The sequence below is a fragment of the Dromaius novaehollandiae genome, chromosome 6 (genome assembly GCF_036370855.1).
Source record: "Dromaius novaehollandiae isolate bDroNov1 chromosome 6, bDroNov1.hap1, whole genome shotgun sequence".
In the NCBI taxonomy this organism is placed as follows: domain Eukaryota; kingdom Metazoa; phylum Chordata; class Aves; order Casuariiformes; family Dromaiidae; genus Dromaius; species Dromaius novaehollandiae.
The window spans coordinates 12,401,569-12,429,549 of NC_088103.1; the positions used below are offsets into that span (position 1 = coordinate 12,401,569).

Genomic DNA, 27,981 nt, shown 5'->3' on the forward strand with positions numbered 1-27,981 from the left:
GTTCAGAGTTTTGTCTCTGCTTTATGAATACAACTTTATAACATGCTATTTCACATTAAATTTCACTTCTTATAATAAAAAACTGAAGTCAACAGTAACAAAAACTGGTCTTTACTATTTCCAGCTGATGCGATTATCCTTTGAAGAGGTATAATTAGTCACTATGGTTATAAATGTTAATGGAATGGAAGGTATTAATATTATTCAGAAAAAACTTTTATCAGCTCTGTTCTACTGCTCACAAAAATGAAGTATGATAAAAAATGATGAATAAACAATAATCACAAGATAAAAGTTTACAGCTTATTCTGTATGTTGGTTGTCAAACTTCAGCCCCAGAGGTTAAGTAAATGCATACACAGCCCACCACTATGCAACATCATCCAAATGCTGTTCTGATTGTCAATTAATTTTGATCTCTTGGAGACTATTTGTAAAGCACACACAGACGGATACACCCATACACAATACAAATTTCAATAACCATCTAGGCACAGCAATCTGTGTATACATATATACATGTATGTGTGCATGTATGTATATGCTCACGCACTTGCATGGGTACCTGTTAATTTGCAAAATTATTATCTGAATGTGAAACTAGCTCAAAATGCAGGGGCCTTCCTCAGCCTTTTCTCATCAGATGCATTAAATAATGGGCCAAAATCAAAATGATGCAAATATTCTTCAAAAAGCCTGAGTAAACATCCTGGTGAAAGAAGAGTTCATAACAGACATTTAATAAGTTTCTTTTTAATAAAAAACATTGTACCGACCATCAAGAACCGCAACATTCATGATGCATCTATTCCAACATAAATATATTAATTGTTAACCAAACTTTTTTCCTACAGCTGAAATTTCCAGTTATTGTGGGAAAATTCTTCTCTCTCTCTATTTTATTTATATATATATATATATGGAGAGAGAGAGAGAGAGAGAGAGAGAGAGAGAGAGATGATTAATGTTTGATAATTTCTAGTTACAGAGGCACAGCTAGAACTCAGCAACCTTTGACTAAGTACTCATCCCCTCCTTCAAGTACATTTTTCCCTCTCTCAAAAACCTGACATTTTTCCAATACAGTATTGTTTTTAACTTTACATATCTTTTCACATATAGCTGGATCAAAAAACTACTTCCTCCCACAATAAAATGTATTTATTCTCCTTTCAGATCTCCTGCTCAGTTTGACTAGGTTTCTTATGCTAGACATACTAAGGACACAGACATACTAACCTGTAAAAATCTTTGGTCTCTTCATACTGTGAGGTATACCATAATTTAAAGCCAAAAGACCCTCTTAAGAAGATTAGCATTTACAGAGTGCTCTTAATTTTCACAATTACAGCTTGCCTGAATATATAAAGTCACCTAAAGTTAAAATTATACCTATCACTAAAACTGCAACATCATAGCTTAATCTGAAGTTAACAATTATATTTTGTAAAATAAATTAATTGAATACTTCATTATTTTAAGAAGTCATAAAAATGTCCAAACATCCAAAGTGTGGTTTTAAGCCATAAGTTAACGCACAGATTTGTCACCTCTTTTTTCCACAAGCTTTGATCAATTTTTTCTATCTTGTCAATTTGCCTCCAAATAAAACTGTTCAGCATGCTGAAAATGGCATTATACATGAACTGCTCTGACATTCCCACTCTGGTATCAGGACACATCAGGACTCTGCCCTTCAACTGCTACAGCATCTTCTCAGCAGAGGCTTTATTTTTCACCACAGAGGTCTTTGGAAACTTAAGTATTTTCTTCTGACTGGTTTACCTGTCAAACAGATGAGAAATAAATATTAAAAAACAGTTTATATGTCTTATTTTTTCCTGTCCAATTGTATAGGCTAACAAAATCTGGAAGGTTAAATTCACTGATTTAATGATTTTAGCAAAATGAATTCTAAAAAAAGCACAGAAATGATTCCTTCTCACCCTTCAACTGATTACAGGATTACTAAGTATTAGACTACTGTAAGCATAAAAGGTTTGTAATATGATTAAACTGACAAAGAAACGTACAGTAATTATTAGACAATTAACAAGCTAGCCTGTAAAGACAGATATGCACTCTTTTATACCTATACTAAGCGTACTTCTAAGTTAACATTTTTGCTATTACAGGAAATCCTTTTTATATTTTTTTTAGCTAATACTTTATGAAGCCATTTCCAAAATTCCTAGACATAATTCACACTTTATCATGAGCTGAGTAAGTTTCAATTTTCTTACACTGAAGTCTGTAATACTATATAAGTTAAGGTTTTGATTTCCTCCTACTATAATTTACACAAACAATGGAAACTGGCTTCCAGTCTTTGCACCGCTAAGCCACAGCATAACAACAGTCTGAAACTAAAACTTAAAGACATAATGTATGACTTTAAACCATCCCAGCTACACCATTTGAAGCCTACATTTATTGCCTGGATAAACAAACAAAACTTTTCCCATTTCAAGTTTTACTTACTGCGTACCTGCAACAAAAAAACACTTCAAATGGTTCTAACCCAGGGGATTAATAAGGGGTAAAACACTTCCTCAAATATGTATTACCTTTAAACTCTATTTCACTATGAAACATGACAAAGAAAAAGGCACAATCTAATACATGAAACATTTTAAGTTGTCTTACTGTAAAAGTGTAAAGCATGTTATTGAATCTATTGTTCCCAATTATTCTAGATTGCCTTTTTAGAATTTGTTTCTTCTTCAGCAAACAAAACAGTGTTGGCTTACATGTAATTTCATAAACACAGCTGAAAAATTATAGCCTTTTGGTCTTTAAGGAGCCAAACAACTTATAAAGGAATAAATTTAATTCTCCACTTAGTGCAAGACAAAGACTGCTTAAGAAATTTCATGCTCAGGTTTATTCATGCACAAACTAAGCATTATGCTTATAGTATAGTATATATGCTAATATCATAGCTTGCATAAGATATAGGGAAAATAATGCAAAGCTAGAGTAAAAAAAAAAAAAAAAAAAAAAAACACTCTGCCTTTTTGTTTCTCAACACTTGGTATTTGGGAATCTGAAGATCTTCAATGCTCTCTGCAATTGGCTTATTTAGTGTTTCTGGTAGAAGGAGAGTCAAGAATCCAGCTGACAGTCCACTGATTCCAAACACCACGAATGGTACAAAGGGACCAAGAGATTTCTGAAATTAAAAATCCATAGTAAAAACCCAACATTATTTCCTGCTCTGTAAAATATATAATCCATATGAACTAGTCAAAACCACATTAATACAATTATCCATGTATTTGTAAAATTACACATGAAGAAATACAATGTCATTTCCAAGGAACAGCTTCTTATGAAAATCATCTTTTTAGCGTGCATGCCTAGAAGTACTCGGATACAGAGCAAACCTTAGCAACACAGAACGCATTATACGACAATCATTTCACTAACAGATTAACACAATACAGAATGTTAGATTCTTTCTGAAAAGAAAATAGCTATTTTTAAACATCTAGTTCATTAATTCTTGCAACTGACTGAACACAATTTAATTTTTCATTAAAAGACAGATTTTAAGGGTTGTAAACATACCAAAAATCAGCAAAACGTTTTGAGAATTTAAGAAATTGAGTTGTAAAGTAAAATTATTAAGACAATCTTACCATAGATGGCACAAATGGAGCCAAAATGCCTCCAAATCTGCAAGACATGGAACAGACACCCAAGCCAGCATTTCTGTTTCAAACAAAGGATGAAAGATTTGCGGTTTTAGAGTATGTAGATAATTATAACACGCATGAACATGCAGTGGCACTGTCAAAATTAACAACCTATACTTTAGTTCTTAATAGGATTTAAAAAAAAAAATGAAGACCTCCAGCAGTTACTCCAAGATCTATTACAACAAGCTACTAAAAAGCATACTGCACCCTTTCAAACCTTCTGTTATTCAGTCCTCCTCTAAAGTTTGAAAAGATAGGTTTGCCAGCCTGCCACGTAGGGCAAACATAATCAGGCATTCCCGTGGTGGAGGGGGAATGATTTTGAAAGTTGGCAGGATCTTTGGAGAGAAGAACCCGCTCAGTATTCGCAGCTCAGGTCCTCAGCAGCAACCTCTCTTCTCCTACCTCAAGTTACACAGATGAAAAATCAGTGCCTACTTCCAAACAGAAAACAGCCATTTGCCAGTGTGAGGTCTGAAACATCTAGACAGATGTGTCACTAAGTGGGCTGGCTGAATTCTGTGCTCCCTTCAGTTTTCAGACAAATTTAAAACAATCTAATCTAGACTAAATGACAATCAAAGCATGGGTTAAAACAGCAGGATCCTCTTCAAAGGTACAACACCCCCCCACACACACAAAAAACCTCCAAGTCTTTAACTTCCTGATCAAACGCAAGAAGCCTTCCCATCTCTGTGTCACTCCTAATAAATGGTATTTAGCAGACACTTCAAAGACTAACACTAGCACCAGTTGTGAGCAAGAGACTAACAGTAAGAACCTCACAATGTCCGTTCCCTTCCCAAAAATCTCTCAGTTGCTTCCTCTAATTGATCACTCCCAGTCACACCATTGAGCTGAGCTTCCTCCTGCTCACCCCCATTTCCTTCCTCTCACCTGAACACTGAAGGACAGCAACAGCATTAAACAAGACAAGCACAGAAGTGACCTGGGTCACTGGTATACCAAAAACACCCACGTCCACATCCCTTCCTAACAGCCTTTTGCATAGGTTAAATGAAACAGATGATGGAAGGACCCAATAAGAACTCAGCAACTTTGGTGTAAAAGCAAAAAGACAAAGCAACCTATTTTCTCTTAGAAAAAGCAAATAGCCATCCACATGTCCTCAGCTGAAGCAGCATCAACCCAAACCCCGTAAGACTCATCCTAATGAGGAGTGGGACAAAAGGAGATTATACATGCAATATATTTTGTTTCGATTCCTTGCAAAATGAAAGCAGTCTTTAAAAGAAATACTTAGGATCTAACTAATCCAGAATCCAGCAGAATTTGGGTTTTTTGGAACAATGTCATGGTAACTGAGCAGAAGAAAATGCATTAATGCTCCAGAATGATTAGGAAGCATTTATGAAGTGCTGCACCGCACAACAGCTCACTACGGCCTCTTCTACCTTAGTATCTCGTTTTATCATGCTCATGCTGGAAGACCTACCGAACCGCACTCCACAACCACGCTCATACCACACAGAGCACAGGGCTGCACAAATGTAAACCAAAATAGCTCTAGATCCAAGGTAATCACATCAGCACAATGCTTTGCTCAAGCCAATTAGCCTTGCTGCAGCTGTCTGGCTAATTACAGCACACTGCTCAGCACCTCTCTGGCTGCACTGCTTGTGGAGCAGGGCCCAGCTGGAGTGGTTCAGCACCGCAAGGACCCAAAAGCCTGCCTGCTGTTACCATTGGGAGCTCTAAAACAGTGCTATGCTCACTAAGCACTGCAACACAAAAAATTCCGGAGAGTTTCTTCTGGAGAAAGCCACAGATTAAAACAGCAAGTATTTTTAAACATTACAAACATATCTATCACCATTGGCAAAAAAGTGAAAACACAGAATTTTCACACCATTGTGAAAATGTGTTTTCAGATGCTTAGTCCAGTGGCCTCAACCCAATTCTACCAATCACATAAGGATACCCTCTGTATTTTGCAACCTTTTTCTCATGGTGGGGGGGAAACCAGAGAGTTTCTTTTCCATCTATATGACCAGACCTATGATTACCTTTTGTTCCCAAACACTACAAAATAAACTTCCTTTCTGTTTAAAATTCAAAAATAATGTTTTCTATTTTTGAACTTTTCATACTCCAGCAGGTATTTTAGAGACATGTCAAGATAGGGGGAAAAAAAATCCCAACCCACGTATATGCACCCATTTCTAGCACCTTCCCATTTCTAGCATGAGATGTATTTGCCATTCCTCAATGTACCAATTAGCATGATAGATAGGCAAGCATATTCCTCATTTGTAAAGTAATAAGTAGGTTTAAACAAGAAATGCTATTACTGAAGGCAATTTCTTGCAAAATTTCCTATTGGGGGAAAAAAAAGAAAAGAAAACAGGGAAAAAAAGACTTCTCCCTTCTCCTCTCCAGTGTCTTTGAAACGCTCCATTTCTAATCGCATGGCATGATGAAGCTCCACTGTCACAGGAATGCCAAAATCATTACAAAGCTTTGCAAAGACCACCAGATGGTGCTAATGCTTTGTATTACACTAACCACTTGCCATCGCTGTTTTTGTTGCATAAACTATAATATTTGCAATTAATTAAAATACCAGACAGATATCAAGCACATTTTTAATATGTATAATTTGTCATGTGTGAGGATTTTTCATACGGTATCTCCAACATAATAGCTTACTAAATTATTCAACAAGAGGTGTCTAATAAAGCTGTAAAAACAGTTTAGGAAATTAGCACTATTCCCCACTAGTACTCTGTATCTTTGACACATCTCTCAGTTAATTCTGTGCCAGAATATCAGTGGAGACTCAAATGCAGCAGCACTTTGATTAACTTTTTTTTTGGGGGGTCCCTAATCACAAACACCTAATTTCAAACACAGAGGCACTACTGTAATTCCTGCTAGGTCTGAGCTGTCACATATTTGGCACCAAACAGCAACAGGACTTAGGAAGACAAAAGTAGCATGAATCATGAGAACAAAGCAAAACAAGCAAAAGCCTAGAAATTAAGACTTTTCACTCTATGTTTAATTCTCTCTATTCTCAACTCCAGAAGAGCAGAGGGGACAGGATTCAAAGGACACATACATGCTAAAAAACCTAGCTCTCAGTAAATAAAGTTTAACTGGGGAAAACAAAAACCCCAAAATCCAGTTTCAGTCAGCATGTTTGGGACTTGCATACTAAACTTAAACCTTTGCTGAGAATCACAAGCTCAGTACCTAGTAACAGGCAAGGCACTTCCATTCTCTGAAGTTTTACTGCATAAAACAGAAACTGAAAAAACTGAGTTCACAGTCTAGCTTTTTTGCCTCCATAACATATGGAAAAGTCATGAACCTCAATAAAAAATCCCAACCGAAGAAGCCACCTCCTCCTGAACAAGTATTTTGAGTACCCTTCAGAAAAGGGTGTGGAGCTAAGATGGGAAGTGAAGGGAACAAGACTGTGTGGTACTTTATTTTCCTAACTTAGGTTTACTTTGGGACAGCAAGAGAGCAACCTTGCAAAGAGTTGATTAGAACTATGAAATAAAGTCAAGTTTTAGCCCACTTGTTCATGGATTAAATGCTGTCAAGTGAGTCACTGCCATATGGTAACTCTTAAATGAGCTGTATTATGAATATTTAAATGAATTACAAAGATATGTAAAAGTACTTATTTTTCAAGAAGCAATAAACAGTAATTATATGGGAGATTCAAGTATATGGAAGCACTGCAAATAGTCTTTACTGAATATTCTATATTTATAATTAAGTTAGCATACACTTTCATTGCAGCATTATGTTTGGGTTTGTACCCAGTAATTTTACTTCCAAAATCAATAGCAGAAACAAAAAATACTGCACTTAGCATCGTAGTGCAAGAAGGTTGTTTTTTATATTTTTATTCTGAATTTAGACCTAGTGAAAGCTGCCACAAACAGCCCCGGAGAGCGAATCAATGCAAAACATGTGACTAACATAAGAAGCAATTTCAAGCCCTGGCAAACTGCACATCATCTGCTTTGATTACACACAAAAAACACCCCTCATACTGGTACTGGTATTTCAGGTAAAAATAAAGGTAAGTATTAAAGCACACCAGCCATCAGTACCACCATGTGTGAAAAGGACAAGCCTTGCTAAGTTACCTCAGTACTGTTGGGTAGAGTTCAGAAGTATAAATGTACACGATGTTGAAAGCAGCGCTGACCATCATTTTTCCACACAAAGCTAACAAAGTGGGGCTGAAGAGCAAACCTTTCAGGAAAGACAAAATGAACTGTAAGCATAAATAGTCTATTTTCTTACTCTTTTTATACAAAGTTGAAAACATTGATATCATCCAGTCCTTTTTAAGGGACTACCACACAAAAACAATATTTAGTCTATGTTTTTTCAACTACAAGAATTAACCACGAACATCATCTCATGTTTCTTGTCAAACATCCTAAAACTAATGTAAAGAAGGAATACATTAGATAGTTATATTTAGGACCAAGAAAATTTTCCACTTCTTTTCAGAAAATCTAAGATTATCACAGTTCTAGAAGGCAGGGCTAAGGCTTACAGCTCCATAGTCAGAAAAATCCTACAAGGTAATTGCATTTTTTTGGTCAAGAACAAACAAGCAATAAAACCTTCTAGGCTAAGTTATTAAATTAAAACCATACAAATTGATTCATGTCTAAAGCTTATTTGCTCTCCAGAGACACCCTTTTGAAACTTAAAATGCAGCAGTTCTGTAAATGAGAAGAACAAATGCTAATGCAGAGCCCAGTCTGTTAACAGACAATCTTTCGTTTGACTAAACAGGAGTGTAGCTCTTTCAGAGTCCCAAAGAAATATGTTCTTGTCCTCAACACTGAGTCCAGAGTAAGTTTTGGTTTGGATCAAATGAAGCTGATTAAATAATGGAAAATCTGATTGCTTCTCAATTGTTTTTGTTTTAATGTCGCCCTTGAATGTTTTCAACTCCATTCATCTGATCAAGTCAGATCCTATCTCAACAGAAGAAATTTCATTTGTACATAAACTAAAATCCAGAAACTTGATTTTAAGTGTGATAGATTTCTGCAGTATTTCTGTAATTCATGCAAAATGGATACAGTCTGTTCATCCCAGCTCTCCTTTCGCTGGGTAAGAGTTGCCAGCCGCAAAGGTGTGAACCCAGACCTCAGTTCTACTGGGACACCCCTTTTCTTTCATCACCCAAGCATGAAGCAATGAAGACAAGATTTGTAAATCTCAAGTGCACCTTAAAACTCATATACTGCTTCCCTCTCAGGAAGGCCTAAGTTGAATGCTGAATATCCATACATTAGAAATTTAGTATTACTGCACTTGGGAAGTTCTGCTCTCACTGTCAAAACAGAAGAAAGAGTCTGTCTAGACAGAGAAATTAGCACTCAGAAGCTAGGGAGTGAATTTAAAGTGCACTTTCATCTCTGCATTCCCTCCCTCAGGGGACACTAATGGCTGTCCGCATCGGGAATTAATGCAGGATTAGAAGCACACTAGAAATTCACTGCACATCAACTCCTTGTGTAAGCTAGAAGACATACTTGTTATATTTTCCTGAGTCTTGGAATGTATTCTCAGCAGCTCTTGCACAATATTCCATGATTTTCTTTTCATATGTAAAATTAATACCATAAAGCAGGAACGCACATTCTCCTACGCCGATTCTGGTAACAATTTATAGGTCATTCCCTGTGTCCAGCAAAACATGTCCGTGCAGAATCTTTAGTACTTCTGTTATATTTTTGCCTAAGATCCTTTCGCCTGAAGGTCTAGTAGCAACAGCATGCACAGAATTGTGTCTGAAACAGTATACACAGAGGCAACTGCTTCAAACTTTGGTGAAGAAGAAAGCTGCAAGTTCTTACTAAATGCAAGTATTTAAGTTCAGTTTTTAAGGGAAATTCTTCCATTAACCGATCTTCAGAATTTAGGGAAGTAAAACAGGGGAAAAAAAAAAAAGGTAGTAAGTGTTGCTGATGTTGAGGAGCTGCTATAACAAGAGTTACTCTGCGATTAAGTATTGATGTCAATGTCATTAAGAGTCTCATTTGCAATGTCATCATGTAGATTAGCATTTTGGTTGTCATCTTTAAGAGAAAACATTCATTTAAACAGCACTTTTGAAACACAAGAGACTTTAGATTTACTTCAGAAAATATCCAGCCAAGAAAGTGCAGCTCTCCACTTTTCTGTTACATAAAAAGGAGTATCTGACATCAACAAATGCAGAGACAAAACTCACTTAAAGAACTACAAGTTTTCTTCATTCTGCATACACACCATGTCCCTTCCATGGAAGGCAAATCAATGAAAGTCAAAAAATAAGTTAAGATTACCATGTTTAGTACAACCACGTAAACCTAAATAAGAGTTAGAATCTAGTTATCCCTAGGCTAGAGCTGCCATTTGTTTGCTATTGTATAAAACAGACACAAAAGAAGAAAGATATTTTCAGGCTTATAGCAGTTTTTGAAAGAAAAGAATATTACAGCTTAATTTCCCAGCCATTGCCACTCTCCGTCAGCATCTTCCAGTCTGATATTCATATAAATTAATTCATCAGTTCTCAGCAATAAAAAGGGAGCTGAGGGGGTTTATCACTTTTTCTTTAACCATTCAAAGATTTTAGTCTCAAATTCAGAAGACATCTTTAATAACTGAAATGTTCTAACTTGGCTTATTCCACAGGTGAGATGACCTGGATCAGACTCTCATTAGCAAATTAACTGAGTTACTTAGAAACCAAGTCATGTGAAGCTTAAGAACACGAGGTGGAAGTGCCCAGTATCTCATTAAAATCTTAAATCCATTGTAATAAAATCAAGGATCTTGTCAATCACTCTAAAGAACACAGACTGGGACAAATATAAGAAGCATTCTCCTTAGTAATATGAGGGTCAGATCAGAGATGCAACAATCCCCATTTCATTTAGGGAATTGGCTCATCTTCGTCATACTCAGAGATGAATTTCTTCCAACTTAACTGACACACATCATTCTGGGCCAAGAACCAGCTTTATTCTTACCACAGAGGAAAGACAGACATTTTAACTGGGTTGAAGTCAACTCAACTGAAAAAGGCAGAAAATTATCTGAAATTTAGCAACTCCTCAAGAATTATTATCCTATACTGATCAGTCATCACTGCTTTTATTTTGTACTTTTTTTTAAATGAAAAGTCCAAAGAGTAAACTTGCTGGAACAAAAGAAGAAACAGTTTCAGTAAAAGGAACAACAAAGTGTCTGAGGAGTTGAATTAACATAAGCATGGCAAATAGGATTACAGGATATTTTCTCTCCTGCTGTTTTTCTTCCTGAGACTTTTTTGAGACCAATTTGAATGGATGCCAGATAGCATTTATATCTCTTAGGGATAGACACAACCTATAGGAGCCTACCTTGTGATCACATCACTGTTGCTCTTGGGTCAAAAAAAAAAAAGTTAAGCCTAAAACATTTCTACTGATAAGATACTAAGAAAACACAAGTCAAGAGTGGCCACTTATATTTGTTAGTCTCGTGCAGACAAAATTTTTCAGTAGCTTAAATAAATATTAGTATAGAAAGCCTGTACTTGAAATGGAAAGAAGAGTGAAAATCCAAAAGAAATATAAACATTTGTGAAGGCCCCTAAACAACCTTAAAAAAAGAAAAACAACCACATAAACACATTTTAGGGAGTCGTTGAGAAATTAGGGACTGACTATAAAAAAATAAATCTGTTGATCACTGTCAGTATGAATCGTCTTCAAAACTACATAATGCAGCAATACACAGGATGAAATTAAGAAAGGCAGCAAGCTTCTTGCTATTCCAACAGCTTCCATATTGTAATTCTGACCTCCATTTCTAGTTTTTAAGTACAAAATAAAATAGTTCTTTAAAAGCTTTCTCAGTTTTTTGGTTATATTTTGTACTAAATGATGAATTATGCTCTAATTCAGGAAAACCGCAGTTCCCATTTCTGTAAATATTACATATTATCAAAACAAATGTAAAGCTTGGCATCTCAAACTGTCAAGATCCAGTTAAACTAACATCACACTGCACTGCAGCCTAGCTACAGACACTAGCATTTTAAGGTAAAGTGATTAATAGCAATATCACATCACGTCAGTACTTAAAATGGAACGTGATAGGTTGGTCTGACCTTCTAAGAGCCAAGAGCTCAGAGTGAAACTTGTTCAATTATCAGGTCCTATTCAGGGCCAAATTATGCCCACAAGAAGTTTAAAGCAATACTGACAGGCCACTGGCTCCCTGACCAGCTATGGAAAAAGAGAGAGAGAAATAGAGAGAGGGGTACAAACTGATAGGCCTTAAGGCTCTGGCAGTCTCAGTCAAGAAGTAATGTTACTTCTTTTCGCTTTCTCAGCTTTTAATTAACAAATATGTACTTTGGCAGCAATACATACTTACCAGCATTTGTTGGTAAGAACAGAGCAAGTATACAAGCAAATCCTGCAAATACCAGAAAAGAGGTCATAGTTCTTCGTCTGCCAGACCTAGAAAGAAAAAAAGAAAAAAAAAAAAAAAAAACCACACACGGATAAAGATGGAAACAAAGTTCTTCAGTATTTTTGAATCTGTCTGTAAAAGGCCATCTGAAGTACACAGCAGCATCAGTAACAATTACACATCTACTCACCAAGATCACTGCTTCAAATCTTATTTTTCTGATTTTATATAAGTCTTACCGCAAAAGCTTTTCTATTTCTAGCAAAGTTTTGATTTGTAAGCTATTGAATTTCTAGCCTTGAAAAGATGACCACACCTACTTCCACAGCAGGAATGCGCATAAATTTTCTGTTCATTGTACTGAGTGAGACAATTTGTCCTGCTGATAGAAGAGTATTGTAGGCATACACACAAAGATCAAATTAATATTGGGTAAGAAAACTTAATTCCAGTGCTTCTTAATCTACATTTCTCTTATATAACTTTGCATTATTATATGCAGTTATTACATAAAAATAAAGTTTTTTGTATGTTTTTTCATCTACTGGTATACATGTGCAGAAATGAGCAAAGATAGTTCTACTGCATAGTGTTTTGAAATAAAAGAAAAGTAGAAATGATGGAAAACACCAACCCATCTCCACATCTGCTACACTTCAAATTTCAAAAGTATCTGCAAAGGACTACAAATAAGGATAGTAGTAACAAGTTGCATTCATGTAAGAATACTGCATATGCTTGTTACTTCATTAACTCTCTCAGTTATTTCTAACAATTTCCCATACTAGAAGAAAAACTCTAGTTTATAACAATATACAATATTTAAGATCTTTTCAATCTTTTTGTAATAAAAAGCTATACTTTAAGGTACTGTACACTAAAGCTAAATGAAACCTGATCATCTGACCTGACCGTCACATTCTATTTTGCATTAAGCATGTAAATCTGTCTACCCTTACTTTAATAAACAAACAAAAAATTGTCAAACAAATTGTAAATTACGAAAGGATGAACATGTAGAAAAGAACTTGTGCAGTCTGCAGTTTAAGTTTACGCCCTTGACCTAGGTTTCTACGGAGCGGGGTGGGGGATGTTGGTTTTGGTTTTGAGCTTGACAGAGCTGGCAGTTTCTTTTGCTGCCAAGAAAACTCAAAAGGTGACATCCTCATCTTACTGAAGTAAATAGGATTTTTTGCCACCAACCTCAATGAGACCAAGGTATTATTTCAAAGATACTTAAACTGATGATTAAATGAAGCCCCAAATAGCCCTGGGTCTCTGGACTAACTATTCAGTCTTTGGAAATAAATACCCATATAATGAGTGGCCTCTAAATACAGTGAAAAGTATGAACACACATGGACACTGACCATTCCTGCCTTAATGAAAGCTGAACCACTCTCACTTCAAATTTTTCTTTGAAAGCTTCCAGTAAACGTTAAGAATGTTGAAAACTGCTTTGAATTGCAGTTGGCTGGTAAGCTGTACAAAAATAAACCATTCTGAACAAAATATGCAAGATATATATAAGCTATGTATACTTACATAATTAGGATACTTTTGTACATTCTCCATAAAGACTACCAAACCTTTTTACCCCTGTTGAAAAGCTGAGCTCTTGAATATTTCAAAAACTAAATACAACTAAAAAAGGAAAAAGTAGAACAATCAGATTCCCATTTCAGTATCAGCTGCAGAAATCCCTAGAGCTGACAAAATCCCCAAGGTAGTAACTGTTCTCGAAGAACAGTAAAGTATCTTACTGATATTTCTCTATTGCTATCTACAAATATAAGCAGAAAACTAGAAAATAAGTTTTCTTACCAGGATTTCTCAATGAAAAACATACAGAGAGGAAATGCTGGAACTTCTACAAGACCATAAAGAGCCACATTTAAATACAGATTTCCTCTTAATTCACCAGCATTTAAAGTTAATCCATAGTACACAAAGCTGCAGACATACCTAGAAATAACCACAGAATTTAGATTACCAACATAACTATTCTTTAGGGCTCAGATAGTACTTAAAAGCTAAGTTACATTGCGTTATATATTAGTTACATTGAGTTACACACTAGGAAGAGAACTCTTATCCCCCTTTCCCCCCCCCCAAAAAAAAGGGAAGAGACAGAGAATAGCTCCTATGTAAATTAACAAAGGAACTTCTTGAAAAAGAATGCTTATATATGCACACAGCATAACTTCGAGTTTTCTATTAACAACTTTTTTTTTTTAAATTATTTAGCACATCTAAGACACGTAACTCTACTCAGATCATGCTCAACTGTTGCAAAGCAATTCTGTGCAAGAAAGTGGTGTATACAGCCGTTGTTTAACACAGAGTGTCTTCCCCAAATCTAGGGTAGGTTTCCCAAAGAAGCCTATTCCCACCTGACATTTTCCTTGGAAAGAAATAAACCCCCACCCCCAGGCCAGTAAAATCAGTGCTGTGTTGGAAAGGCCACTATATAGCAGAGGCATTTGGCCAATTCCCTACTAGTTTCCTTTACTGAAAAAAGGGAATTCCAACAGCCTTAATCATTCGTTTCCTGTGGTCAGAGCTTTAAAGGCTGTTGGTACTGCCTTGCTGAGGGTCTTGAATTCTACAGTTCAGACGGCTTGTGCCTTAACCAGACAGAGACAGTATGACATTAGGGGACAAAAAGTGTGCAGTCACAGAAGCACTGGAAAAGACATCAGCTAATGGATGCAAGCTCACACTGTGTCTGAGCAGAATTTGGGGCACATGTTGTAGAAAAGGAAAGTTTTGCCTGTTACAGGGAGAAGTACAGCGTGTGTCAGTCACAGCTCATCAGTGCTGTCTAAATGCTTGCAAGTGCCTGTAAGAGCACAAAGCTGGGTGATAGAATAGCTGCGAGCTATTCCAACAGCTCCGTGCATATGTTTTAACAGGCTTTGTGACAGCAGACAACACTACTGTGACTTTTTCCAGAGGGTGAAAATGCCTTCATAGTGTAATTCCACATTGCCATAATCACTTATTTATATTTACCTAGCAGCAACTTAGAGTCTAAGAGACTGCTGGAAAGGTCTTATTTAGCAATGATGTTTGTCACTTGTGCCAATGTCCTGCATATCTCTACTTACCCAACATATTAAACTACTGATTTTCCCATCTATACCCTGACAAATATCTCAAGTGTAATGCTGAACTTTAAAGGGAAAGCTTCATGGCATTTTGGAAAAGAGCTATTCCACAAACAGATAATAGCAACAGATGCCCCAAACTGGCTTCAGCTAAAAAAAAAAAAAAAAAACCAACTTTACATCCACCCCAAACATAGGTTGTTCCCTCTGTTCTGCCATATACTGACAATATATTATAATTACCTGCTCCTCCACCTTGGGGTGATTTTTTTTTTTCCCCAAAACAATATTGAATGTAAGTCTCTCTCATTTGCGTTGCATCTTGCCCAGTGTTTTCCTCCACTGAATCTCTGTGATAAGCCTTTGGGCTTTTATTTATTTTTTAATACATACTAGCTGTTATTTTAGATCTACACCATTATTGTCTAATCAGTGTAGTCCTCTTCTTCCTAACGCTCGGTCGAATACACACTTTCTCAGCAATTTCTCCTTCAGCTTTCCATGTCACTTAGAGTAAATATTATGTTGTCACCGGACTAATTCTTAGTAGGTTTTGAAGAAGTTTCTAAGTAACATACTAAGAATAAAATGTAACAGCAATAATAATGAAGCATCAACTTTACAACAGACTATTCCATATGATTATGGTCTGCTATCATTAACTGACAAAATTACAATTTAGTGTTCAAGGGCAACATTTTTAAATGAAAAGGATGAAAATGTTAATCATTTCCTCATGTTTGACTCATTCATTCCATCTCAGCATCTTGTTACTACATACCAGATGTACATCAGTATGACAGTTCGCCACCGAAGGACTGGGTGTTTTACTAAGTTTAAGATACCAGGTGTCGATTCATCCTTTCTCAGAGTTCCTGCACTTGGTTTTAGTTTTAGATTCAATCGCTCTTTTCCATTACCAAGAGCAATATATTGCAACACATGTTCAGCTTCTGCAGTTTTCCCTTGGGAATAGAGCCATCTTGGTGATTCTGGGAGCATACTAACAAGAAAAGAAAAGAAAATCAATGATGAAAAGCCGATTCCTATAAACAATGCATTAAGTCAATCTTCCTGTTTTTCAGAACAGGAATTTACAACAACAAATTAGTACCAATACAAATTCCTGAGAAAAACATTCTATTTGCACTGCTCTGCATACTAGATTTCACATACTTTGATAATATTATACAGCCAACCTTATAAAGTCATTTTTGGAGACAATGACAAAGCACTTACGTTCAAGTTGAGAGGAATTTAAATCTAAACCTTGACTTCTGCTCAACTGACTTCTTATGAAACACTACCTAGCATTACCCAGGGAGCATCTCAAATCCCAATTATCTTAATGGTCAGGACAAAGCTTTGTTCTCATGAAGGTTTATTTCAAACTTTTCCATTAAAGGTAGGCTCAGAGCCTGGGTGAAGGGAGAAAGAAACAAAACCTTGTTGTGGAATTATTTGCCAGGCTACAGGACCAGCTGATCTCTATCTGCACAACTTTCAGAACATTTACTCCTAAGTATAATCAGAATACCCTTACTCACCGTAGCTTCAGTCTGTGATTCCATTTTCTCTCCTTCCCCAAAGTTGCAGAGAATGCTACTTCATATGAACGATAAAACAATGGAGTATTTTTCACTGAACCTTGTTTTATTTCCTCTGGTACTCCAGAGACTGTTCAGATATATGCCTTACAACTAAACTACACTTTCGTTATTTCAAAGGATTCCAATTTTTTTTTTGTTTTTATATACATACATACATATATATAGGGGGGAGTAAATCTATTTCTATCAGAAACACAATACCATACGGGAAAAACATATTATGCAGAATTTACCTCCCCAGACCAGAGGCTTGGTTGACTATGAGAATAATGGCTTTGTATATTATTTTAACAGAACACATTTCAAGAGCAGGCCTATCTAAATATACATACATGGATATGTGCGCATATATGTGTGTGTATATATATATATATATATTTTTATATATATATTTTTATATATATATATATATATATATATAAAATGTGGGTATACAAGCACACCCCTATGAGTATATATCTGTGTATCTTTATCAGAAAAGCTGCGTTTTTCCTATATGGTATGCTAGACTTTCTTTTATCACGAACACAACCTACCACACTGATAGCTCTCTGCATTTCCTCTTACAGCTCTGGCTGATAATAAGTACAAGGTATGTTATTTGATATGTTAAAAGAATATTTTGTAACAACATAGGCCAGACAACAGCTAGCCTTTTCAATTCATTAAATACTGCTGTATTTCATAACCATTTTTATAGTAATGTCTATTTAGGAATTCTAAATAGGAACACCCAAATACAACAGGCATAGGAGCAGGGAGGGGCACTTAAAAACAAGCGGATACATATAGTACCCAGCTGGAAAGGCAATCCCAAGAGTCCTCATTTATTTCCTATTGCATTCTTTTGTCTCATGAAAAGTAACTCCACAAAAACCTCTAGGAGCACTTCCAAAACTTTTCAAGTGCTGAAACCTTTTCCTTGGCAGAAGGCAGTGTTCCTGGCTAACGCTCCAGCTCACGGCCTCTGGCAGGCCTCCCCTTCCCCAAGCAGATTTGTAAGCAAGTTTTATTAGACAGCTGGCATGCAGCTGCTCTTTGCAACACTGGCCACAACTGTAACAGTGTGCAGAAACACAAGCTTTTTCTTCTGGGTAATCCTGACCTTATGCTTCACTTAGAACTGCTTACTTCACTTTAACCTGATTACAGGGCTTTGCAGTATGACTTTCTCTTGCCTGGTTCATAAAGCATATAGAAAAATCACCCTTGCTCACAACCCAACCCTTTTGGATGATGACAAGGAAAAAAAAGTAACTATGAAATCAATGTATACTTGTTCTTTATCAGTATAATGAATGTGAACCACTCACAAAGAAAGAAGAAAGAAGATGATTCCTGGAGTATTCGATACCAAGGCAAGGTAGCGCCATTCTCTTACACAGTAACCTAGCAGTGCATAAACAGCAATGCCAACTGCAAATGTCAAATTAGTTAACGAACCTGAAAACACAAAACCAAAAAGGTGACTACAGAAACCAACAGCAAAAACACATACATAGAAGTCTTAAATTCCTAGCAGTGATATACTTAATTACAATAGCAATAAAATCTTCAAAGTACCTTTATGGCACTTGTCAACCAGTGGGCTTAAGCAAACCATGCAACGTTCATGGGGAATGCCTTTGTAGAATATTAGCTCTTCCCCTCCTCACACCCTTAAGAAGAAAGGCTGGTATACAGGCAACAACAAGAAAGGAACAGGAACCTACAGACCAAAGATCTGGGGACAGGAAGGGAAATGATGTGATTTCTTTAAGTCTATTAAGGTAATCTTGAATAGGGGTAGAAGGCTGGAACAAAAATTGGAAGTGAGCTATAAAAATGCAAGGACTGAATTAGGTATGAAAAAGAGCTGCAAACCAGAGATATATTTTAGTAAATTTCTGATGAACAAGTATAAATAAAAACATTAAAAATATGGGGTCAATTTCAATCCCAGAAGCCTAGCAGTGAACTCTCTGCAGACTATTAGAGGAGATCTAGTACTAACCCAGAACTTCTCAGCTATTGCACATAAAGCCTAGCTCACAGCCAACGCATAGGACAGCTTCGTTAACACTGCTGAGCAGCGTTCAGTAGCTTCCTCCTCCTTTCAGCCACTGATCAGTTGTTCACCTCTTTATCAACTGCTGAGAGGAACTAGAATAAAGCACCTAAAAGGACAAGCTGCAGGAAACAGAGTCTCTCTTCGGTCCATCAGGAGGCCGGCCCTGCAGGGAAGAAGGCTGGGGAGAGCCAAGATAGACAACAAGGGCGAGGGGGAAGGAGGGGCGGGAGAGAAAGGTGACGTGAGTCAAAAAAGTGACCCCAGAAGAAAAAGAAAACTCAGTACTTGAAAAACAAAGCTGAAGTGGAAAACTATAACCAAACCACAACCTCCTCACATATCCCCAGGAGTTCAGAAAAGAAATAAGAAAAAAGTAGAATGAGATAACTGAAGAACAGAGAGAGAAATACGCTCACAGCCACAATAAATCTGCATATGGAACAAATTTTTCCCCGCGTTGTGCTAGCCAAAAGAGCATTACAGTCTGAGTTACTCTAGTTTTACAACCGTATGACAAATAATTGTTAAATTTATTTTAAGTCTTGGCGGTGGCATACCGAGAAGGACCTTTAAAAATACTGGATGGTCAGCACATCCAACAGTGGACAAGAGAAAACAAAAAACCAACCAAAAAAAACACTGTGCAGGCACTAAATCATTTTTGTTGCAGGGAAACGTCAAAGACTATTTTAAAGAATATTTTCCCAGGATACCATACAGCATCAATCAGAAGCTGGCAGGATCTGCCAAAAGATTTTAAAAGAAACAGTCCACAAGTTGGGAAGTTTTAGGAATCATTGTGCTAATTTAAAGACCTCAGAGATTCACTGTTTATCAGACAAACCTGATCCTGTCTTCCATATTCAGGCAACATTGCCACAGAAACTAGAACTTGGATGAAACAGCATCACTTTTTTTGACTCATGCTATAACCTGAATTCATCCGATACAAACATAAGAATTTAAAAAGGTATAAGAACAATACTTTGCACAGTAGTAATGATTAAATATTCCCAAATCCCACCTGTAAATGACCAAAATGATTTTCCTACATATTCCTGTGTTAGGACAAAAGACACAAGAGCCATTCCACCATTCACAATCCCAACAAAAAAACGTGAAACTGCAAATGTGTCATAATTCGGAGCTAATGCTGTGACATACCCAAAAACAACATCAAAAAATAGACCTGTAGGGAGAGAATAAAATATGATTAGTACTTCTTCTATGCAGCTTGAACTCAGAAGATAGGCAGGGAGCACAGTAAATTATATCACTCTAGTGATTATTCTATGGTATTCTACTCTCTCATGTTTGGCTTTCTAAACTCACATAACATGAACATTACAACCATCTCCAATTCACACACCTGGGGTCTGCAATTCCAAAGAGAAAGTTTCCTTAAGACAATGTTATCATTAAACAAAGACCATTTAGTTGCAAACATAGCTGGGAAATAAACCACCAAGACATGAGTTACTCACTCTAAAGTAGCTTAGGTAAATGATGTTCCTAAGACAGGGAGTTATTTGTCTTGGGGGCAACACAGTAGGGTGCTTCAGATCCAGTTAAATACAGCATTGTGTTCATATTTTTAGGTACAGTTATATCAAAACCAGGCTATTTCTTCACTGACGTTCCAGTGACCACAAGGATAAAAACGCTACGCTGCTCCGTATACACATAACCAGTTTTAGCGTTGTTCCACTCAGTGAAATACTTCTACAGATCGTTAGGACTACTTAAACCATTAGCAGCATCTGAAGAACCTATTTTAGCTTGGACTGAGAGCATTAGAGGTTTGGTATCCAAAAAGTTGAATCATAGCAGGGTCAATTTCTCACAAACTGGAGAAAGAGCTTTTAGAGGCTCAAGGAGGACTTCACAATCTCAGTAAGTCACACAGCATGAGTACAGGACAGGTAAAGCACCATTATTTACAACTTACAGATAGCAAAAACAGAGAATAGGAAAACGGAAGATGACATCTACACTAAAGGGTTAAACAAAAGTTGCTTGCGCAACCAAAAACAGGGCTCTTCATGCCTGACTCACTTGATTGTTTCTAATACTACAAAATGTATCCTTTAGATTTGAAAAGATTGAGATCCTATTACAATAATCTAAACAACAACATCATGCATCAGATATCTTTAGCACTATCCATTTTTAAGGGTTGTAGTGCTTTATCCTTCCAAACAAAAGGAGAATATAATACGTCATTTTAAACTTAAAAAATGTTGACAAACAAAAAAACATTGCTTTCTGCGCACAGAAGCTTTTTTGCTTATCTCAAGTTTATGATCCCAGACTATATATATTTTACACAAAAGAAAACGTATTTTTCATCTTTTTTGCACGAGAGTTTTCAGACCTTTGTGTTAGTACTGTTCACCTGGTCACATTCTAGAACTTCTAATAAACACATTTCTGAAAACCCCGAAAGTGAAGCTGTATCATTCACTGGCTAAGAAAACAAATTAGGTTTCTGTAATAAAACATCAAATTTGCAGAAATATCTTTAAGCTAATACACTATGCAAAACACAGGCAAAAAAAGGAAACGAAATGGGGAAAACTAATTGACTTCAAAGCCCTTGCTTTGTTAAGTGGAAACAGAGATATTCTCCAAATAGAAGACTTAGAAAAAACATTTTAATAGTCTTACCTGATATATAAACTGGTTTCCTGCCCAGTTTATCCGACAAAGGGCCAAATGTGATATTTCCAATAAGCAATCCAGCAAAAAACAAGGAAGATGCAAGACCCACTTTGTAGGCTTCTTGTTCAATTAGGTACCACTGTCAAGAACAAAAAGAACCCCAAAACAAACAACAACAGAAAATGACCACTTTCTCTATTGTTAAAACTATTAACAGCAAGTTGTTAGTCTTCTCAAAAATAAAGCAAGCTATCAAAATTCTGCTGCTGCCATTTCCCACTCCTCAGTTTATATCTAACTAAAGCTTCAAATTTCGACAGGTAGGCTGACAGATTTCCCCCCCCCAATATAGACTCTCCCATCTCTCTCTCTCTTCTACCCCTCCCCAAGGAATTTCATTATAATATATTAAACATGCTAGGTTTCAATTCTATAAATTTAATAAAATCTGTCCCAATTACCAAGCTTTTACAAAGTAACTTATTCTACATTATTAAAACTAGGAAAGATTGAATTTTTATTGGCTTAGCCATTTCAAGATTCAACAAGCTTAGTTTTTCAAAAAAGAGTTAATAGAATTTAACAAAAAATAAAGCATGCTCACCATTGCAGCATTAATGCTGAGCAGTTATGTTTCTGGGGACATGAATAACCCCAGGTGCCCTTTCTTGATTGTGTGTACGTTCAAATGTTGAAGACAAGCCGGAGGGCATTATGGAGAGGTGTCCTACAAAAGGCTTGCTTTTAAGAACTCTGAGAACTATTCACTGATACTTGTATTATTTCATTCTACATGTGAATTTATAACCAAGCAAAAAGGTTAGAAACAAACTATGGGTTTCTTTATATGATGTACTATATACCTCATCCAAAAGCTAAACTGAGGCAGCATAATCAAAAACTGACAGTTCCACAGAAGAGAGGAAAATGAACTCCAGGTAGGCTGAAAACTGAATGGAGCTTAATCAAGTACTTCTTGATGGAGCAAGGCATGCAGAAGACTTGTCCAGTCCCCCTGCTACAGTGAAAAAAATCAACATTCACAAAAATGCACTGTTGAGGTTACACACATTGATGACATTTGGGGGGGGCGGGGGGGGGGGGGGGAGGACAGTAATCTGAAAATCTTAAGTGATTTTCCAAGCAAAGAATTTAACTAATTCAATATAAAGCTTTACTCGAACATTTAATAATTACTGGAAATATGCTGGGAAAATTTCCACTGAAAAAAAATGGATCAATATTCACACCAAGACAGCATGCTGACTTTTTAAACAACATTTATAGAATGTTCTTTGGGGAAACAGGAAAGGCAGAAGGAGGCTAATTCCCTTTGCTTTTTTATAAAGTGAAAGAGTAACTCCAGGGAGAAGGCACATGACCAAAATACTGTGCAAGAGAGTAAGGCCTTAGCCCTCAAGTGTTAGCCTTGAATTAATACAGATCCCCCCAGAATATTAGGAATTTAATGAAACTTTCAGTTACAGCAGTCTTGAGAATCACATGCTTTTACTCAATCTATCTGGACTCGCATGTTGGCATGGTACAGATAAGACGTTGCTCGATGCATCCATTACCCTATGTAATCATAAAAATATCAAAATGACCCAGAGTTGGAAGGAGTCTACTCATGCATGAAGAAAAAATAGTGAAAGCTGAACCTGTGCAACACAGCAGATTTTGGGGGGCAGGATGAAGTGTTGCAGCATTTGAAGGATGCCTCCTTTAGTAAAATGTATCCACTTACAATACTCCCAAATTTTGGAGGATTTTTGGATACTCTGTGAAGGTAAACTGCACAGCAGCATTTGTAGCTGTTTTCTACTATATCCCCATTTGATAGTAAATTCCAGCCTGTTACAGTGGATAATGATGTAGCTTCCTAAACTTACGGTTTCTTAACTTTCTGAATGGACTCAGAAAATAAAATATTCCTGGCCATGAATCCTTGTCCCTCAGCTAATATAAAAATATCACAACATGTCCTCTCCAAGGCAGAGTACTGCTGGCTTAAGTCCCCCTTCTCGGCTCTAGTCCTCCCTAGCATACACATCACAAACTCATGTCTAAAGGACATTTCAGGTTGATAAAAGGGACAAAACGACATTACGGTGCCACATGTGGTTATAGTAAAAAAAAAAAGTTCTCAAAATTAAAGGACCACTTTTACACCAAAAATCAAGACACATTTTCTTAATCTCACCTTCTCAAGCATTATCAGTTGTTATCTAAAGCAGGAGACTGAGTTGATGCCAATCCAAGAAGCAATTTTAACAATTGTTTGCCATGAACTGAGCCTGAACTGTTACTTATAAAATCTTAATTAGGCCAAAACAGATTATGATGATTTCTTCTTGAACCAGAACTGAACAGCTACACTGGAGTTTTGCTGAGCTCCACAACAGAACAGAGTAGTGGCCTCAAGCCAGAACAGAACTGGAAATATTTACTGTTTAAACTCCACAGCATCAATGAAATAAAGGAAATAAAGTCCAGAAAAGCACCTTCCCCCTCCCCCCCCCCCAGCAAAGGGCAAATGAAAAGATTGTTTGAGAGATGTTACTTGTGCTTTTTGATACCTCACTGGAAGGTACTCATTTTAACAAGTCTGGTATAATAATCTATGCAAAATATATTTATCTGAGTTCTATAGAATGCATCTACTTTATTAGCATACAAGGAACTTGCTAAATATGTCAAAACCAGCTGTAATTTACCAACAAAGCATTAACAATTTTACTAGCCCCAAAAGGACGTCCTCTCAATTGGTTAAATCCACCAAACGGTTTGAAACTTAGTTACCAGACTGTTAGTGCAAAAAACAAAACAAAAAAAAAAACAAAACAAAAACCACCAAATACCACACACATACATTGGCGAGCATCTAAAGATTTCATGGAAAGAATAAATTAGCAATATAATCAAAAAAAAAAGAAAAACTAAGAATATAGTTACTGAAATAAATAGGAAAATAGAATGAGGATGAGAATCTTGAAAATTACTATATCATCTGAAAACAAGGACAATTGCTTCAGTATTTAAAAATATAGTATTAGTTAAAGCCTTGCTGATTTCTGATTATAATTTAAACACTGTAACATATCATGTATTTTGCTGTCCATCTGAAACTGAAGAGTGATCCTGGAAAACATACTAATGAAGAAAATCTGTTTCTGACAGAGGATATGATCCAATATTGCATCATTCCTTCTCATGTCTAGTCATTACATTTTTCCAAGATAAATATTGCACAGTTACATTTGGGATAATGGGAAGAAAGCAAAAATTGGGCACCGGCCATGCTAAACACTAACCATTCTCAGCAAATTTACTGAACAATTGCTCCAGGAAAACAAATCAGCAGAAGCCTGACAGTTTATACTAAAAGTCAAGCCACCCACACTTTTTTTTTCTGGCACTGGCAAAGATGCTTAGATCACTTGCCTTTGCCTGAGTGATTATATCCCAGGGACTAACAAAAAGCAAACCCAACTTTTCACATGAAGACTCATAAGGCATTAGGATTAAAGGTCAAGCTTCTGTCTCACTCAACAAACTTCCATCTGTTCCATCTCCTACTCTCACCACACACAAAAATATCTAGACATGTGGTGCATGAATTCAACTTCTGTAATAGTTTTACTCTAAGATGCATCTTTGAGAGCATGATGCAACTCATGGCAAAGATTAACTGCACAGCACAAATTGCTCAGATGTGACAAATTGATCTTTTCCTTGATAAAGAACAGACATTAGAAGGAGCCCATACTAAATTCCAGAGTTAAACTGTAGTTAAATAATACATTGAGCATCACTGTCATTAGTAATGATTTTCAAAAACATCTGAAGGTAAAGAAAACTGAAAACAACAACAACAAAAAAAACTATCAACATAAAGAAAACTTAACAAAACTGAATGACTTTAAATATTGGACTTATACTAGGAAAGCTAAATTAAGAATTGTATACTTTCAGATTAAAAAAATAACATAAGAGATCCAGATGGATGGGTTCCAATAATTTTTAATAGCGTAAGCAAAACACTAAACTAAGCCCTATTCAGCTTTCATGAGTAAGAGTCCAGCACTGATGGCGTAAATCCCCAATTAGAGAAGAAATGGTTAGGCAGAATAGAAGTACTTGCCTCAGTTACTATAGATGTGAAGTTACTTGCAAAATGGACGTGCTTGGCAAGCTCCGCTCTGCTAACTGGAACTTCTTCTTGGTCAATATGATACTCAGGCGCAGCTCCCACAAGCACAATAAGCATTGACTGACAAGCCACATATACCTTAAAATAAGACACAATCATTTACTGTAGACAATTCCCAGGGGGGCTCACCCTCATTTAATGACATGCTGTAAGCTTTTCATTAAGCTAATAATAAACAATTTCCCTTTACTCAGCATCACACAGACTGAGTGCAACCAACTTAATGAGTTTAAACCCACAGATGTGAACTATCAAGGTACTCAGCAGCAATAGCTACTACTCCAAAGTTACTGGTGGATTTTCAGTGAAAGTTTCATTTTGCAGACCTTCTCCCAGTTCCACAGTTCTTCAAACTGTTCTTTTGCTGTTGTGTAGCCAGGCATAGAAAAGGAAGACATTAAGAACTGTCATAGTTGCACAGCTGAGATCTAACCCCTAAGACCAAGACTTAACTTCTAACATTCTACTTGCTACAATCAAAGAATATAAGTTGTCATGACAAGTCAAAGGACTGCTAGAAATCCAAAACTATTTTTTTTTAATCTCTGCTAGCTCTTTGCACTGCAGAGACTGAGATACAAGCTTGACCTGATCATTAGAAAAGTAGAAAATAAGGAAGAAAAGGGTTTTCATTAAAAACAAAAAACACCTTATGAGGAATTTTACTCTTCCCAGGGACCTCAAGAAGCTCTGAATGTCTTCTGGATTTTATATGCGACTTTATTTTTAATTATCCTTTCAGCATATGCAAGTCTTAGTGGTTTTCAGCTTTTCATTGTCAGTGAAAGAGTTCTGAATCCAGAAGTGGCTTCTTTCACAGTGCCACATATCTTCAGATGGTGAATTTGGATTCACTGCATTTTTATTTTAATATGCTGTCTTATATTGCGCTTACCTGGAACATTCTTGCAGGGGCAAGCTTTAAAAAAACCTTCCTCCCTTACAAAAAAATATTTTAGTTCAAAATACAGAACTGCACTTACATGAGAAAGCCAGTTACGAAGAAACTATGAGACAGTCTGAGCAGGTAAGTGTTTGCACGTGGGGGTGTGGACAGCAGTTAAAGCGAGCACCCTGCAAACCACGTCTTGTAAGAGTGTGCAAAAACAGCTGGCACAGTTGGATGCCATTTCCTTCTGCTCGACAGAGGCCTGAAAAGCAGCCTTCAAAAAGTGGAATACGTGTTCAAAAATACAGAAAACAGAAAGATCATAACTCTGGTAAGTTAAGTGTGAATTAGGCCAGAAAAAGGTTTGGAAACACCCTGCAAAAGGGACAAGACAGAACTTCTCGAACACAAGCGAACCTGAACGAGGGTGCAAAGTCGGACGATGGCGGAAGGGGTGACGGGGCGCACGGCCGACACCAGCGCAGCAGGCCGAGGGTGCAGGCCGCGGGGACAGCGGAGGAGCCGGCGTCCACCACCCAAGCGGCCCCAGCAGTGCGCGGGGCTGTCGCGGGGGCAGCTGGGACTCCCAGACCCTTACCGAAGCCTTCAAGCCCCCAAACAAGCTGGGGAAGAAGGGGAGCCTCACACGCTAGCCGGACAGCGGAGGGAGGTGAGCAGAGGTCTGTGCTGCGGGTCGCGGACCCAGCCCGGCCATGGCAGTGACGCTGTCCCCCGCCACATCCCTCCCGGCCCGCCCTGGGGCCCTGCCGGGCGGCAGGTGCCAAGCCCGCTACACCCGCGGGACCAGCCCGTAACCCCAGCGAACGTGGCCACGCGAATAACCAAACCGAAGCGCGCGCCCAGGTACAAATCTCTGCAAGTAAATGAATAAATAAATGAAGTACAAGGCTCCGAGCAGCACCGCTATTTCACCGGGCCGCGCCGCGCCCCCTCGGGGCGGGCAGGCCCAGCGAGCGCCCTGCAGGCGGCGGTGGCGGCCGGAGGCCTCGCGGGCCCGCGAGCCGTCGCCCCTCCCTCGGGCGGGCCGTTACGGCCGTTAAGCAGCGGCCGGCGCGCGGCCCCTCACCTGCAGCAGCACCAGGAAGGCGGTGAGGCGCCGCTGGCCGCCGCCGAACTCCCCCGCCGCCCCGAAGGCCTCCTCCAGCTCCAGGGCCATTGCCCCGCCGCGCCGCGCCGCCCGGCGCCTCCCCCCGCGCGGTCCCGCCTCTGGGCCGGCCGCTTCCCGCCGAGGCTGCCCCGGGCCGCGACGGCAGAGGGGCGCCCCGGCGG

General features: G+C 37.7%; 1 protein-coding gene across 4 annotated transcripts; it reads right to left on the reverse strand.

The window, feature by feature from the left end:
- Window positions 1-95: 95 nt before the first annotated feature.
- LOC112997083 (solute carrier family 22 member 15-like) lies at window positions 96-27,944 on the reverse strand. 4 transcript variants are annotated; one of them, XM_026122919.2, is made up of 12 exons: window positions 27,779-27,944; window positions 25,734-25,880; window positions 21,596-21,728; window positions 19,953-20,117; window positions 18,192-18,321; window positions 16,050-16,271; window positions 13,983-14,123; window positions 12,120-12,205; window positions 7,829-7,937; window positions 3,642-3,714; window positions 3,014-3,172; window positions 96-1,785 (listed from the first exon to the last, which is right to left on the reverse strand). In XM_026122919.2, the coding sequence occupies exons 1-12, from the start codon at window positions 27,866-27,868 to the stop codon at window positions 1,759-1,761; spliced, it is 1,482 nt and encodes a 493-aa protein (XP_025978704.2). In that variant the 5' UTR covers window positions 27,869-27,944; the 3' UTR covers window positions 96-1,758. The 4 variants fall into 4 exon arrangements, with proteins under 4 accessions (XP_025978704.2, XP_064369749.1, XP_064369748.1 ...); XM_064513679.1 differs by lacking the exon at window positions 19,953-20,117; XM_064513678.1 differs by lacking the exon at window positions 13,983-14,123.
- Window positions 27,945-27,981: the final 37 nt, after the last annotated feature.